Raw genomic sequence first — 16,962 nt, 5'->3', positions numbered from 1 at the left:
TAAGGGCAGTTGTTCCATCCTGTTGGACCGAGCGAGGTGGTGCAGTGTTTAGCACAATGGACTCGCATCGGGGAGGACGACGGTTCAAACCCGCGTCCGGTCATCCTGATTTAGGTTTTCCGTGATTTCCCTAAATCGCTTCAGGCAAATGAGGGGATGGTTCCATTGAAAGTGCACGGCCGACTTCCTTCCCAACCTTTCCCTAATCCTCGTACACCCATAGTTGAAATGGAGGACAGTGGGACATCAGCTGGTATAAATTTATATTAAAAATGAAGAAATTCCTCCAGCTGTATTTAAGGTGTCGAATTTTTTTGGCAACTAGTTTCAACGTTGCAAAAACGTCATCTTCAGGCCCAAACACTTGTTGACGTCAACAGCGTGCGGCTGATACTAAAAGTCAGTGGTGAGATGTGGACGTCCATATCTCACCACTGACTTCTAGTATCAGCCGCACGCAGTTGACGCCAACAAGTCGTCCATGGACGGCCCTATCTCACCACTGACTTCTAGTATCAGCCGCACACAGTTGACGTCACTGAAGATAACGTTGCTACGACGTTGAAACTAGTTGCCAAAATAAAATCGACACCTTAAATTCAGCTGGAGGAATTTCATCATTTTTAATATAAATTTCCTTAATCCGGTGGGACCGATGACCTCGCTGTTTTGTCCCTTCTCTCAAAATCAACCAACCAATCCATCCTGTTCGAAGTAGGTGTAGATCTTTTCCACTTCCGTTCATTCTGCCACACATGGTTTCAAAATGTTGGCCATGTAATGCACCAAAGTCTGATGAAAGACGATGAGGCCAATAATACCGCGCGCGAACACTGCACACGAAATCCCAAGCTTCTGATCAAGCAGTGGGGTTTCGTGGAAGTCATACGGATTCTCCGCTGCCCAGAACCTATGATTCTGTGAGTTGACAAACCACTCTGCTGAAACCATGCTTCATCAGACATAAAGTCATTAATTGTTATCTCGGTGAAGAGCCACTCACAAAACTGGATGCGCAAAGGAGGATCAGGTGGTTTTAATGCATGAACAACAGTCATTCGGTAGTGATGCATGAGCTGGTCTAGGTAGAGTATTCCTTCGCATGGCCGACGTGATACACCATTCTCTGGCGACAGGTGTCGGGTTGATTTGGTAGGCCTCTGAAGCATTTGCAGATGAACTGTAGCCACATTTTCTGATGGGCAGGCACGTTTCGGAATGTTTATTGACTTGTTCAAAACAGATCCTGTCTGACGCCATTTTAGGCGTAATCGATGTATAGCGCTCTTTGCTGGCACTCTAACACCATTAAACTACTCAGAAAACAACTGACCTCATTGTTTCTAGTCTGGGTTGTCACGTAACTTTCCACAACGTACGCCCGCTGCTGCAGTGTGAGGACTGTCGTCCCTTTTGCATTTATCCACACACTGACACAGCCCTCACTATGCTCTGAACCGGTGCTCATGAAGTGGCGGGTGTAAACACGGTGGGCGAGTCAAGGGCTGTGGTTTCATTCATACATTCACACTGTATTGTATTCACTCACATGGGCCACTTTCATTTCCCCTGCAGAATTAGAAGCTAACAGTTACGTGCTTACACCAGGCCAATACAACTGTTTCACTTGGAACCTCCATTTGATCCTATTCACAACACATTTGGCTGATAGTGTTCGCATATAGTACTGACTGAATATGAAGAATTATGCCATTGTCCGACACATAGTTTAGGAGGTAAGACGTCTATGGCTATGGATCAATGCCCATGTTCGACTTGGGCCCATCTTGAAAGCGTCAGGGCAGAGTTGGCCCCAGAGTGCCAAACTGCACTTGAGCACGATGCACGTACCGCTTGTGGGAGGACGCTCGGCGTGTCTCCACCTTGCTCGGGATTTCTCGGAAGTATTCGGTATAGCGCGACATTTCGTTTAGTACTGCGGTGCAGCATTTCTTTGGACGGTACGACTTCCTTCAGTTCGGCAGAATCGTGCTCTCCGCGCTGTTTATCCTTCGCAGTTTGTTCGTGGTATAAAAGAAGTTCAAAGGTCCAGTGGCTGTTTGCACAAAAAGAGCCTGTCTAGTGATCTATCGTCACAAACCTTTAAAAACGAATGGGAGTGACAGAAAGATAAGAATGAGCAATGCCTATTATGTGACATACAGTTGCATAGTCGATAGGTACCCCAAATTTGCTAGGGAATGATATAACATAATACAAAAAGAATTTAAACTTTTAGTTTACGATGAAACAGCAAAAAGGGACGACGATCGACAAACGTGCCCTGTACATCAAGAAACACGTTATACTAAATTTTCAGGCATAAAACTGAGCAGACGAGCAGTAAATTATCTGGATTCTCACGCATTACTCCACTGTTATTTGCAACAGTTTCCGCTGAAATTCAAGGAAGATTATAAAGACTTTATATATTACAGCAAAATGTACTCAGTTGAGTCAAGGGACATGCCTGGAACGTTTTTTCGATTTAAATGACACCATTGTTGAATTTATGGAGGAAGAACGAGAACAGGAACGAAAACTAGAACATCCGGAACGGATTGCAGACGGATTTTAGGTGGACTTCACTGCACACTGTGCACAGTAAGACGCTGCGAGGTGAGAAGAATCTCATTTTTGCTTTGATGGGGATGCACTGTGAAAGGGCAAATACTGAAAAAAAACAACCCATTTCCGTAAATTCACTTGCATTAAAGAAAGCGTGGTGTCTGAAGAAATTGTAGTGGTCTTGGAAGAATTACAAAGAATAGTTTTCTAAACGTTTTGAGGAGACTGCCAATCTCACATCCGTTTTCGAGCCCGTTTGAGATGGAAGCGCCCTTGTACATGTGCAGATAGAACTGACAATCTGGAGTGTGATTACCGTTTAAAAGACAAATTCTTTTATGTCGAAGTAATCCAGGAGTTCTAGGTTATTTTCCTCAGGAAGAGTTTCCACGTCTCCGTAATGAGGTTGCAACTGTGATAAAATATTTTAATCAACATATGTCTGTGAAAGGCTAACAAAGTCACTGTTGCGTCAAAACCTGAGAGTGAAAATCAGTGAAATCGTCTGCTTCTGTCCATATGCGGACAGTTTGAACCCAATTTTAATAATGTTATATCTTCGGCACGCCAAAAACAAATAATACTGAAAATTGTTATGTGTGTGAACTGTGTTGCTGAGAAATCAAGTCATACGCTGTGACACTGCATTACCATTTAAATGTGATGCTTTCGCAACGTGCTCTGGAAATGGTTGAAGTGTGCCTCTAGGCGAGAAGGTTATGGCGCGCAAGTAGGAAACTCCTGTGTGATAAATTCTTGACATTTACCCTGTTAAGGTAACAGCCACCTTCAGCATTTCACGCTGAGAAAGTCAGATGGGTAGCTCCTGTGATAGAATTGTAGTTAGGGGGGACTCACAGAAAGAACGTTGCGTTTCTACGTTTGTTCACGAGTATTAGTTCGCAATTCCGGCTTCACTCGTTGGTTTCTCCCACTTTAAGACTGGCAGCTGTAGTCGCATATCTCGGCAATGGGCTACGTCAACTTAACGCCATGACAGCCGCATATCTCTCTGCACTTCTTTGGTGTCTTCAGTCATGTCACTTGATACAGATCCCAAATATTGGAGCATTATTTGACACTAAGTCGTACTAACGCCTTGCATGCTGTTTCCTGCAACAACAAATGGTTCAAATAGCTCTGAACACTATGGGACTTAACTACTGAGGTCATCAATCCCCTAGAACTTAGAACTACTTAAACCTAACTAAACTAAGGACTTCACACACATCCATGCCCGAGGCAGGATTCGAACCTGCGACCGTAGCGGTTGCGCGCTTTCACACTGTAGCGCCTAGAACCGCTCGGCCACCCCGGCCGGCCTTCAACAACAGTTCGTAATCGTATCTAATGGTCTGAAAGAGACACTTCGCTGTTTTGGGCAAATAACTTGGATATAAAACGCTGCAAACATGCAGCAACAGCGTCTACAATCCGAATTCCTGTACTTGAGTGAATTTTTTAAAAGTAGTGTCGTGATTATGTCGCGGTCCTTTTCTAAAATTATACAGCACTTGGGACACGAGTCATCAAGTGTGTATCAGTGTTTGTGCTAGCGATCTAAGGAGCGTTTAAAAGTTCATCGTTCTGAATACAGTCGACAAATACATTCACGTTCACTCGTGAATCAATGCATCAGACAACAGCAGAGCGCATTAGGTTCACTGTTGCACCCATAGTGTCAAATAGGACAATCTGGCGCCGTCTATTGGAAACTAGGTAGGCTTTTTCTTATAATTTATATTCGTTCAACCTGCCTCGGATCATGCACTGGAAGACGGAATTAGTGGGATGCAATGTACGAGGCTCTATTTAGAGAGTCAACGGCCTTCCCGAAGCGGTAACACCGGTTGCCGTCAGATCACCGAAGTTAAGCTCTGTCGGGCTTGGCTAACATTTGGATGGATGACTCGTCAGGCCTGCCGAGCGGTGTTGGCAAGCGTGGTGCATACAGCTCTCGTGAGGCCAATTGGGGAGCTACTATATTGCTGTAAACTAGCTGCTCCTGTCACGAAAACCGACAACGGCCGAGAGAGCGGTATGTTGACCACATACCCCTCCATATCCACATAAAGTGACGCCTTCAGCGGATGATGACATGGCGATCGGTCGGTACTGTTGGGCCTTTCGAGGCTTGTTCGGACGGAGTGAGAGAGAGTATCGTATTTAGGGACGTGGGCGGACCCTGCCTTAGTTTCAGTGATGGTCATTTGCTACTGCAGCGTTGGCAAGAATAACAACTGTCGGAATTCCTCAGGCAGAAAATTACAGGAAAAACTTAGAGTATCGTGTTGTGGGGAACTTATAACGATTGTACACATTGGAAGCTGGAGGTACGACCATATCATCAGCCAGCCCAGTAGTTTGCCTCTTCTGCAACGTCACGAGCACATGCTGTTTCTGGAGGACATACTATGCACATATTTTTCGCCTTACCCATCGAGTTCGCTGAGACATGTCTATATTCGTCTGACCAATCGATGGCCAGTTTTGTTCCTTATTGAGTATCATGATATGCTTTCTGATCTGGTCTGCGTTGCTGGAGTCATTTGTGACAATTAATGAAAGTAGCGTCGAACATACTCTGCCTAAATAATAAAGGCTCCTATAATCATCTCTGTTCACGATTACAAAACTGCACTGTATCTTGTGGAGGCACTAGAAATCAATAAAATTGTTGCAAAAAGTGACAGGGAAGAAAATTAAGATTTAACTTCCTGTCGACGAGTGTGTGTAATTCGTCGCGAAGATCACATAACGATTTAACAAATTATTGAGACAGGCATACCTTAATAAATACCCAGTGGTTTTCAAACAGCATTCTATTACAGCAGAGTGAACTGGTATTCTGAAGATTTGCTGACCTACAACTGCACTGTTTCAGGATTTTCGTGGTTGCTGACACGAGCCAAGAATCCAGGAAAAGATATCATACGGAAGATGAGACGAGTACTGGACAAGAACGGCATTCCATTACAGCCGTACATGCGAACTCTACAGGTGTGCCCCAATTAATGCTGATGACATCCTTCTTCACTCCCACATCATGTAAGACGGAGTTTATATTATGGTGGTATGACGATAGAGTAATATTTTTGATGGAGGATCAAGAATGTTAGAAAATGTATGTATGGTTACGAATCTACACAAATAAAGGTCTAAGTTATGGTATTTTGTAATGTGAACTGTCGTAGATTTATCCACGCACTCGCTCCGAAATAACTTTCAGCGGTGTTACACACTTCACTACACTAAAAGGGCTATCGACAGTTTTAACAGCTTACAGACAGATGGTATGTCAGAACAGAATAAGACTAAAACTATCCTACAATCAAAAAGAGAAAAAGAAAACATAAATTTTGTACCATCAGAACAATCGAGGAACTAAAAAATAAATGAGAGGAACATCTTGGTTGTATAAAAGATCAGCAGAATACTGTAGAGGGAGGCGTTCTTTATCTTTCTGAACACCATATAAACACAGGGGTACGGAAGTTAAAACGTAGTAGTTGTAGATAAACACTTTTTTCATGCAAAAACAAACATGGAAATAGGAAGAATGTAAGAGTTGAACACAAAGTCCTAAATATTGGAAAAAATAGTTTTTGTGTAGATCTAAACCTAGAAGCAAGTGCATATGATTTGCTCCTGCTGAATACTCATAATTCTTTAACGTTCTGTAGGTCCGCCCTAGGAACATTCAGTTATTTATGAAAAGTCGATTGAGCTACCAGTCATGTAACACAAAATAATTAACAGGTTGCGGAGATTTCAGCGGTGTTCGTTAAGAGGCTCTGTGAGAAAAAAACAAACCAGAACCAACATTTGAGAGTTGCAATCTGATTCCTTTAGTGCATCTTCCAAATTAACTGCCGCAAGACTCCAGGACCCTGATTAATAACGCATTCAGATATGTTGTTCTGATTGAAAAAAAAAATTTCTCCTATTGTTAGTGCACTACCTAACAATGACGGAAAACTAATGAAAATGATGAAACATCATACAATTCTAAGACATGTGCAGAAAAACTGTGGAACCTATTAATCGTTCTAGGATTCAGGTTTTTAAGAGTAAGGTAAATGAGATGAAAGTGGATGAGGAATATATACTGACATACGGTATGAAAATGGATGAGATATTGTAGGATATGTATGGAAAGAGGTACTAATGTGAAAATTAAAGTATGTTATGATAAATTTCTGTCAATGTCTGAAATAGCTATGCTTAAAAAAATATCCAGAAATTTCATTGCAAAAAGTGAACCAGTGAATTAAAATATCTGGTTGCAGGCAAAGGGAGATTTATACAATTTCTAGTATGGATAAAGATCCTTTGTTACTTCTATAAACATTACGGCAATACATTAAGTAAGTTTATTAAAAGATCCAGAAGTATGTACATTGTGATATAAACTAGTAACTGAATTAAAACTATATAAGATATTGTGAAACATGAGACAGGTCAGACAGCAAGCGCACAAAACTATATCGCAGTTGAAATGATTGACTATACTGCATCTGATAGCTCACAAGTTGCAAGAATTTTTAACAATCCCTTTCTAAATGTAGCAGTAACAGTAGTGTCAAACAGTTCTTTAGAAGAAGTAAAGGAATACACTGAAAATATGTTTCTACAAATCTTGAAGCAACTTGAAGTGATTTATGTCCTCCACTAAAACTGAATGAAACAAAATCTTATTTGGGTGCTGTATACGTAAAGGTCCTCTAACGGAACTCTGAAGAGCTTTTATGACTTAATAAGTCGCATCGTTAGCGCTAAATACAACGCATCACCAGCTTAGGGCATTTTTCCAATCATTAAAATATGGTGCTGTTAGACTTCATTGCAGGAAAGGTGACCGAAAAACTGAAATAATTTTTTCCAGTTCCCCTAGAGAGAATTCTTTCTAAAAAATGCGATAAAGTAATGGACTCAAGAGCCGAGCACACTTCAATAGGAAAAATTTACTCAGTTAATTGGACTTTGGGTTCCAGAAGGTTTCCTCAACTGAGAAGATCATTTATACATTTGCTCATCAAATGTTCAAAGCCTTAAATAACAAAAATAAAAGTCGCCAACTGGTATCAAAGCCTTTGATATGCAGAACATGATTTTATTTTTTTAGAAATTCTCAAGTTTCATGGAATCAATTATGCTTAAAAAACTGGTTTGTATTATATGTAACAAAAATGCAAAACATAATGCTAAAGAATTAAAAGCATGGAAGAAGGAGAGGAAACTCAAGTTACTGGGAAGAAATTAGAAATGGTAAACCAAAGGTTTTAATTTTGATCCTCTCGTATTCGTTATATCAATGAAACTTTTACTACTTAACGTACTTATTTGCAACAAGTGTTATAATTAATATAGTAAGAAAGAGGACCAACAGACGATTTAGTTAATAATGTATTCAAAATAATTGATAAGCGATTCACTGCAACGGCATCTGTCATAAATTCATCTGTACTGTATAACAGACAGAAGAACGTGATGAATTATTATGAAGAGGCAGTGAATGGAATATAATGCTCTAAATCTTTTGGTGTAGATACCGATGAAAGTTTCAACTGGAAGAAATTTGACATAGTGCTTATCAAACAGCTAAGTTTAGCAACTTTTGTTCTTCTCATAATTATTTTTTCTAGAAACAAACAAATATACATATGAATGTATGTAGCACATTTTCACTCATTCCTATGAAATGGCATAATTTTCTCTGTTACCCTTTCACTTAGGAAGAAAGTACTGATTACACAAAAACCAGCTGCTGAATTATGAGTGATAAGTTAGGCATTCTAATTGTATTTCTTGGTTTTACTTCTTCCTTCTCCATAAGACACTTTTAAACTGCTACTGGTTAATTTTGAAGTCTGACAAGTAACTAACGCTCAGGCAAAGTGTTTTTATTTAGTTTCTCATTCATCCACAGGTCGTCTCCCAATGATGTAGAATGTGTCATCATAATACAATGAAAACATACAGCTCAAAATACATACACATAAACACACACACACACACACACACACACACACACACACACACACACACAGAGAGAGAGAGAGAGAGAGAGAGAGAGAGAGAGGCAGAGAGAGAGAACATGCAATAATATTGTTACAAGGAAAGGACAGGCGATCATCTGTGGCCTTATTGAACTAACGATACCATCATTTGCGCGAAATAATTTAGAAAGACCATGGAAGACCTAAATCAGAATGGCCGAACAGGGCGAACTCCATCCTCCCGAATGTGAGGTCAGTGTCTTATCAACTCATTCAGCTGGTCCCTTGTACTATGTTCTTTTGATCATATACAGTACGTACCAGATAAGTTATAATATAGACCAAAATCTCTCACTGCACATACTATGGACACTCACTAATAGCTCCTGAACAACAAGCTTGAAGTTACGCCCCTTGAGCTCCTTCCAGTCTCATCGTAAAACTGACTCTTCATCCGTAAACATGCAAGTACCCTTAATCCAAGTCTTCGATGTCCTCCCTTCAGTGCGACGGAAAACTGAATTAGCGTCCCCTCATCATGAGATGTAGAGCTCAGGAGAATGATAAGGCATTACTGTCATGCACCAAAGATCTTGGCACTTGTTTTCTTGTAAAAACATTACATTCTGACTGTGTAGTATAATGTGGTAGGTTGTCGTAATTGCCCTCTTTCGTTATCAGTCAGTACACTGAATCCTCTAAATCATTTTTAAATGTTCCTTGATAGGCAATGCGTTTTTCGTTGGTAAATGTTAGTCCAAACTTGGTCTTGTTCCATGATTATGTGTAGAACTGCTAGGCAAATACTTACTAATGTATTCCCTGATATGCACAACATATTGGTCGCGGTGCTCAACTGGTGCGATAAGGGTAAGTAACTTTTTAATATTACTTAACAAAGATCCTGACTGCTATTCCTAGCTGAACTCGTTGTGTGTAAGATTCTGGTCTTATTCGGTATGTAAAGGTACCATCACTGGAAACTGTGGTATAACCTATTTTAGTTAAAATTGATTAACTGCGTATTTGTATAAAAAAATAAAATAAGTCATACACTACTGGCCATTAAAATTGTTACACGAAGAAGAAATGCAGATGATTGGACAAATATATTACACTAGAACTGACATGTGATTACATTTTACACACAATTTGGGTGCATAGATCCTGAGAAATCAGTACCCAGAACAACCACCTCTGGCCGTAATAACGGCCTTGATACGCTTGGGCATTGAGTCAAACAGGGCTTGGATGGCGTGTACAGGTACAGCTGCCCATGCAGCTTCAACACGATACCACAGTTCATCAAGAGTAGTGACTGACGTATTGTGACGAGCCAGTTGCTCGGCCACCATTGGCCAGACGTTTTCAGCTGGTGAGAGATCTGGAGAATGTGCCGGCCAGGGCAGCAGTCGAACACTTTCTGTTTCCAGAAAGGTCCGTACAGGACCTGCAACATGCGGTCGTGCATTATCCTTCTGAAATGTAGGGTTTCGCAGGGATCAAATGAAAGGTAGAGCCACGGGTCGTAACACGTCTGACATGTAACGTCCACCGTTCAAAGTGCCGTCAATGCGAACAAGAGGTGACCGAGACGTGTAACCAATGGCACCTCACACCATCACGCCGGGTGATACGCCAGTATGGCGATGACGAATACACGCTTCCAATGTGCGTTCACCGCGATGTCACCAAACACGGACGCGACCATCATGATGCTGTAAACAGAACCTGGATTCATCCGAAAAAATGACGTTTTGCCATTCGTGCACCCAGGTTCGTCGTTGAGTACGCCATCGCAGGAGCTCCTGTCTGTGATGCAGCGTCAAGGGTAACCGCACTCATGGTCTCCGAGCTGATAGTCCATGCTGCTGCAAACGTCGTCGAACTGTTCGTGCAGATGGTTGTTGTCTTGCAAACGTCCCCATCTGTTGACTCAGGGATCGAGACGTGGCTGCACGATACGTTACAGCCATGCGGATAAGGTGCCTGTCATGTCGACTGCTAGTGATACGAGACCGTTGGGATCCAGCACGGCGCTCCTGAACCCACCGATTCCATATTCTGCTAAAGTCATTGGATTTCGACCAACGCTAGCAGCAACGTCGCAATACGATTGTCTACATTCCGACCTTTATCAAAGTCGGAAACGTGATGGTACGCATTTCTCCTCCTTACACGATGCATCACAACAACGTTTCACCATGCAACGCTGGTCAACTGCTGTTTGTGTATGAGAAATCGGTTGGAAACTTTCCTCATGCCAGTACGTTGTAGGTGTCGCCAGGCGCCAACCTTGTGTGAATGCTCTGAAAAGCTAATCATTTGCGTATCACAGCATCTTCTTCCTGTCGGTTAATTTCGCGTCTGTAGCACGTCATGTTCGTGGTGTAGCAATTTTAGTTTCAGTGGTGTAGATAATATAGTGAAACGTTAGAATATGGTACATTCAGAATTTCCTGCATGTGTAACAGACATTCTAACACTTTATTGTCTCTGTTTTCTTTTATTATTCAGAACAAGTAACGTTTTATAGTTTTTAATTTGAGTTACTTTTTTGACCACCGTTATAATCTTTTGAGTTTCTGAGCTCTTCTTTGATGTAAGACGGGAAGTCGCTGTCCTCTTGGTGCACATTCTGCCAGCTGACTCTTAGTGTAAGCAAATCCACTATTGAATTAACTCCAGGGTTAAAGATTTCTGGTGCCTGTGGAAGCAAGATACAGTGACGGCTGCTACGTAATCAGAATAATTATAACAGCAAACGGATGTAGTTTCTTCACTATTGGATACGTTTGTCAGCGTTCCGAGCCAGCGGTAATTCGGGCAGGCATGTACCCGTTTGCAGCAGGAACGAAAGAAAGGCCAGAGGTAGAGCCGTAAAAGTACCGTAGGGCTACTGTAGACTATCGTAAGTAAGTGTGGATTACGGTAGTTTAGCTTCGGTCAGTTCAGGTCGTACCCACGTTAACAGTACGTTAGGTGTGTTGCATACCTATCAGGCGGTACCACATAACGATCGCTCTCTTTGCTTATGCGATCGGTGTGTTACTAGATTACCGTAAAAACTGGAAGCGGTGAACCTTTTAGAAACTGAGTGAGGATATATAAAGGCCCAGGTAACCTACGGAACCTTATTGTCCTACACAATTATCCTACAGTCTGTTGCTTAAAAGTAAACAGCATTTATAGAAAAGTTAAAATCACCAATGTTTAATCCAGATTTTGTAAAATTGTTCATTAGTTACGTGAAACGGATGGCTGTTGTAGCAAAAACATAGATCTATCTTATAGTTTCAGAAAACGCTACTCCTTAACAAAAAGATAAAATAAAAGGACCCTGCAAAACAAAAATACATCACACGGCGCTTCAGTACTACAACGAACATACATAAAACATGTTTCTGGTATTCGTAAACAACTTTCTCATTTATCAGTAATAACAGGAAACTCTTGCCTTTGATTAGATGAAGAATGTTCTATTGAGTACGAAATAACAACAATAATTATACGTATTTTTTATGTTTGTGCGTATAAACTGTATTTGTATCAGAAATAATTGCTGACGTTACATAAAAACGCACAAGATACGCTATCAATTAATTTTTATTACTTATAAAATGCAATTTGTATTCTATGAGCTATAAAATACACAATGGAGGGGTTCTAATTATGTGAAAAACAGCGAAGTCGTCGCTTTTCTCTCTTACATATTCATTTATATTTCGTTCCCTGCCAATACTATCGGTAATGTTACCATTCACTACGTCATTTATGTAGCGTACAAAAACTACCTAACATAGTTTTGGTAGACCGCAACTCTACCAGGAGCTGATAATACAGTTTGTTGCTTGGACTCGACTAACAAAATACCATCCAAATTACACTTTTAGCAAGCCAACTAGTTAAATTCCAGGACGTGGGAACGGACTGATGATGTCAATGGACGACAGCGAACTCCTCACAAGGGAAATCCACCGGATTTCAGATATAAAAATTCGGCCATATGTCAGAGAGGTAACCTCCTGACTCTCCCTGCAAGACTGTCAACAGCCTCACCGCCAAACAAATGGATGAGGAGGCGGTTTCAGTTCTTAAGAAAGGACCCAATTTTACACCAAAATCTAAGTTCGCACTTATTACGGTCATCATCCGCACAGTGGAACAGTCTGTTGCACGATTTCCATTTGAAGCAACTGAAGAAGTAGGTTCCGAAACTTGTCATGCTTTCACACGAACAACGCCTATGAAACCGATTATCTGTAGCAGGAAGAGGATAGCGATTCGGGAACGTAGAGAAGATCTAGATATCGTGGTGTTACCAGCCGATAAACAGAACGTATCTGTTATCCTGTCTCACCAGGATTACGTTAAGAAGACGTTGTGCCTGCCAGAAGACAGTTCATATCGGAAAACCGCCACTGATCCTATCAAGAGGGTGGAAAGGAAATCTATGTATCTCGTCAAAAGATACGGTTTGCCAGACGAAGTTGTTAAAAAGCTACCATGGAGAACACCAATTTCACCCAGACCTTATGGACATTCAAGATTCACAGAGATGGAGTGCTTTTGTGTCGCAGTGTTGGTAACGTTTGTTCCTCTACGTACTGACTTACTAAATAAGATGAGCTTAAAAAAGTAATGGAACACAACTTTTTCTAGGCCAGATTCGGTTGAAAAAATACAGAATTTGTTATGGGACATAGTGTAATTCTTCCGCTTTTGTACCCATAGTTTCGTGAAGTACGATAGGTGACGGCGCTATAGGTAGCCTTCAAATGTTCAAATGTGTGTGAATTCCTAAGGGACCAAACCGCTGAGGCCATCGTCCCTAGACTTATAAATTACTTAAAATAACTTAATTTATCCTAAGAACAACACACACACACCGATGCCCGAAAGAAGACTCAAACCTGCTTGGAATTAGCCCAACTAAAACCTACCTTTTCTCCCAGGATGCAAATGACACCTTTGTCATATGGCCACATGGAAAAGACAAGCTGAACGGTTTCCTCATAAATCTCAGTTCCATACATCAGAACATCAGTTTCAACATGGAAGTCGAAGTGGGTGGAGCGCTTCCCTCTCTGGACGTCCTGGTAGAAAAGGAGAGTGGGTGGCACGTTCGGGACACAATGTATCGGAAGATGAGGTACACTGACCTGTACCTGTACGTGGGCAACTGTCACCACCTGGGACAGAGGCACGGAGTGCATTGATACATAGGGCTCGCAGAAACTGAACTTCTGAGGATGGTGCTCCAGAAGAACGGCTACAGGGAGCGTCGAATTAAGAGAGCTCTACGTCCTACATCCACTGTACAACCGGCGGAAACAGAAGAGGAGTCTCAGGAGGACTGCCCCATTTCATTTATTTCATTTTGCGTTGCATTATCCAGAGAGATACGACGAATGCTCTGGAAACACCAAGTGACGACAGTCTCCCACCCACCAGCTAACACATAGCAACTGCTTAGTAGTATCAAAGACGACCTCGGACTACTGAGATCTGCAGATATCACACACCCTGTCAATGTGGCAAGACGTGTATAGATCAGAAGGTGTTTACTGTGGAAGACCGTTTTCAAGAACACCAATGACATCCCAGATTGCAACAGCCCATCATCTCGGCAGTCACGGAACACTGCCTACCGGAATCGTACGAAATGGTTTCGACACAGATCCTAACTTGTGAGACCGACTCATTAAAGAACCCACCGATATCCTAGTAAGTTAACCCCTCGACAATCGTGATTGAGGCTAAGACCTTAGTAAGCCCTTTGAACTCACAGTTAGGCTGATTAAGAGGAAGAAGGAGATATTCCACATCTAACTGACTTCGGGACTTCGGGGAAGTTGGACGCAGAGATTCTGCAAGCGCGTATATGTAACATGGAACAGGGGGGTGGCGGGTGGGGAGGGGGGGCGATTCTGGGCACGGACTGCAGACAGACTGACAAGTCCATGGATGGGGGAGGGTGCAAGAGGTAAGCGCACACCATTTCAAGTTTTAATAGCATACAGGATTACCTAAATAATAATCAACAAGTGACAAAACAGCTACTAACAAACAACCGAATGTCTAGCCAAACTTTATTTGAGTACCTTCATTTAGATGTAATTGTATGAGTAATTAAATTAAGGTATTTCACAGCTGACAACAAACCCACGTACAAATTTGATCCCGCAGCTAGATGTTTTGTATTTTTATGCCACTGTAACTTACCACTTCCCAAGGTATCCTTTGTTTATCAATGTATTAACTCACTATTGTATATTCTACTTTACTTTTTAACATATTATTATTTTATTTTGTTCCTCTATTACTATCAATATCAATAATACACCTAATATCATTATTTTGATTTTAAAACTGGTACCTTTATTCTTTTTGTTCACATTTATAAGTAAAAAAACTCGTGTGTATAGCGAGAATGAAATAAATGAAAGTACTTTTACTTGAATATAGAATTTAGGCCGGAAATAGGCTGCGTTCTCCCTTCCGGATGTAGATGCAGGAAAAAAAAGAAAAAAGAAAGAGTGGCCGCTGGCTGAAATATTGTGCCAGTCGGACAGTCACATCCGGCCATTATTCACCTGTGAACCATTTCGTCGTGAATTACGCTGTGAAAAGCTGAAGATTCACTATCTGATTGCGCTTACAGAGGCACAAAATACTGTAATTAATGACTTTATTTCCAAATAAAGACGTGCTCAGTGCCCTGAAATCGGCCCCCGTCGAACATGTCAGCAGGGCCCGATGATCCTTACGTATAGAGTTTAACTCTGAATTTTGGCGTTTACTGCCTGAAATACTGGATACCATATATAACGAGATTCTGCAAAGGATAATGCCGCCGCTTGAACTCGCCGAAGCAGCCACAATTTTCATTTCAAAAAAGGCAAGAATCATTTGTCTTCAAGTATGAGGCCCATTGCCCTAATCTTTAACAAGAAAAAGTAATGTCCATTAAAATATGTGTTACAAAAAATCTTAAAAACATATAAAAAGTCTGTGTCTGGACTTAAAATGAAGCCATTTTGGTGGAGGATCGGGACGTTGTTCACCTCACGTGGGAAGCTCACATATCACTGGCAGCTGCATTTTTACATTTCCAAAAAGCGTACTTTATGTCTTCATGGATAAAATGAAATTTAACAGAAGGTTTACGATTGCAATATGCAACGCTATAAGTTATGCTAGAACTGAAATCCACCTCTAACGGCGTCTGAGACGGGGCTGTCCTTCGTCCGCCTCGATATAATATGTCGTAGCTACATAGCCCCTGCTGAAGCGTCTGCAAGTCGAGATCCGAGAAATCACGATCTTTGACGCAAAAACTGTCGTACCTCATCTCAGCCTTTTATTGAGCAACCAAGGCAACGAAACACGAGCAGAATAAATCATAGATAAATATAACTGGATGAGTGGTGTGCTATTAAACAAAACTACGCTGAAGCGCTAAAAAAACCGGTACAGGCATGCGCATTCAAGTAAACAGGCAGAATACGGAGCTGCGGGCGGCAAAGCCTACATAAGACAACAAGTGTCTGGCACAGTTGCTAGATCGGTTACTGCTGCTACAATAGAAGGTTATCAAGATTTAAGTGAGTTTGAACGTGATGTTTAGTCGGCGCACGAGCGATGGGACACAACATATCTAAGGTAGCGATGAGGTGGGAATTTTCCCTTACTACGATTTCACGAGTGTACCGTGAATATCAGGAATCCGGTAAAATATCACATCTCCGACATCACTGCTGCAGAAAAACATGCTGCAAGAACGCGGCCAACGACGACTGAAGAGAATCGTTCAACGAGACAGAAGTGCAACCCTTCAGCAGATTGCTGCACATTTCAGTGCTGGGCCATCAACAAGTGTCAGCGTGCGAATCACGCAAGGAAACATCATCGATACGGGCTTTCGGATCCGAAGGCCCACTCGTGTACCCTTGATGACTGCACGGCACGAAGCTTTACATCTCATCTGGGCTTGTCAGCACCGACATTGGACTGTTAATGACTGGAAACATGTTGCCTAGTCGGACGAGTCTCGTTTCAAATTGTACCGAGAGGATGGACGTGTACGGGTATGGAGACAAACTCATGAATCCATGGACCCTGCATGTCAGCAGGAGACTGTTCAAGCTGGTGGAGGCTCTGTAATGGTGTGGATCGCTTGCAGTTGGAATGATATGGAACCCCTGGTACGTCTAGATACGACTGTGACAGATGACATGTACGTAAGCATCCTGTCTGATTACCTACATCCATTCACGTCCATTGTTCATTCCGACGGAATTCGGCAATTCCAGCAGAACAATGCGACTCCTACACGTCTAGAATAGCTACAATGTGGCTCCAGGAGCACTCTTCTGTGTTTAAACACTTCCGC

The 16,962-nt window shown here is 41.8% G+C and overlaps 1 protein-coding gene across 1 annotated transcript in view; it reads left to right on the top strand.

Moving 5' to 3' along the window:
• The window catches only part of LOC124622440 (apolipoprotein D-like), a 90,233-nt gene extending 84,494 nt beyond the window's left edge, over positions 1–5,739 (top strand). The window contains exon 6 of the mRNA XM_047148142.1: positions 5,453–5,739. Within this exon, the coding sequence (XP_047004098.1) occupies positions 5,453–5,583 (131 nt within the window). The 3' untranslated portion in view covers positions 5,584–5,739. The remainder of the gene's footprint in view (positions 1–5,452) is intronic.
• Positions 5,740–16,962: the final 11,223 nt, after the last annotated feature.

Source organism: Schistocerca americana, chromosome 1, assembly GCF_021461395.2.
Source record: "Schistocerca americana isolate TAMUIC-IGC-003095 chromosome 1, iqSchAmer2.1, whole genome shotgun sequence".
Lineage (NCBI taxonomy): Eukaryota > Metazoa > Arthropoda > Insecta > Orthoptera > Acrididae > Schistocerca > Schistocerca americana.
This window is presented reverse-complemented; position numbering and strand designations above follow the sequence as displayed.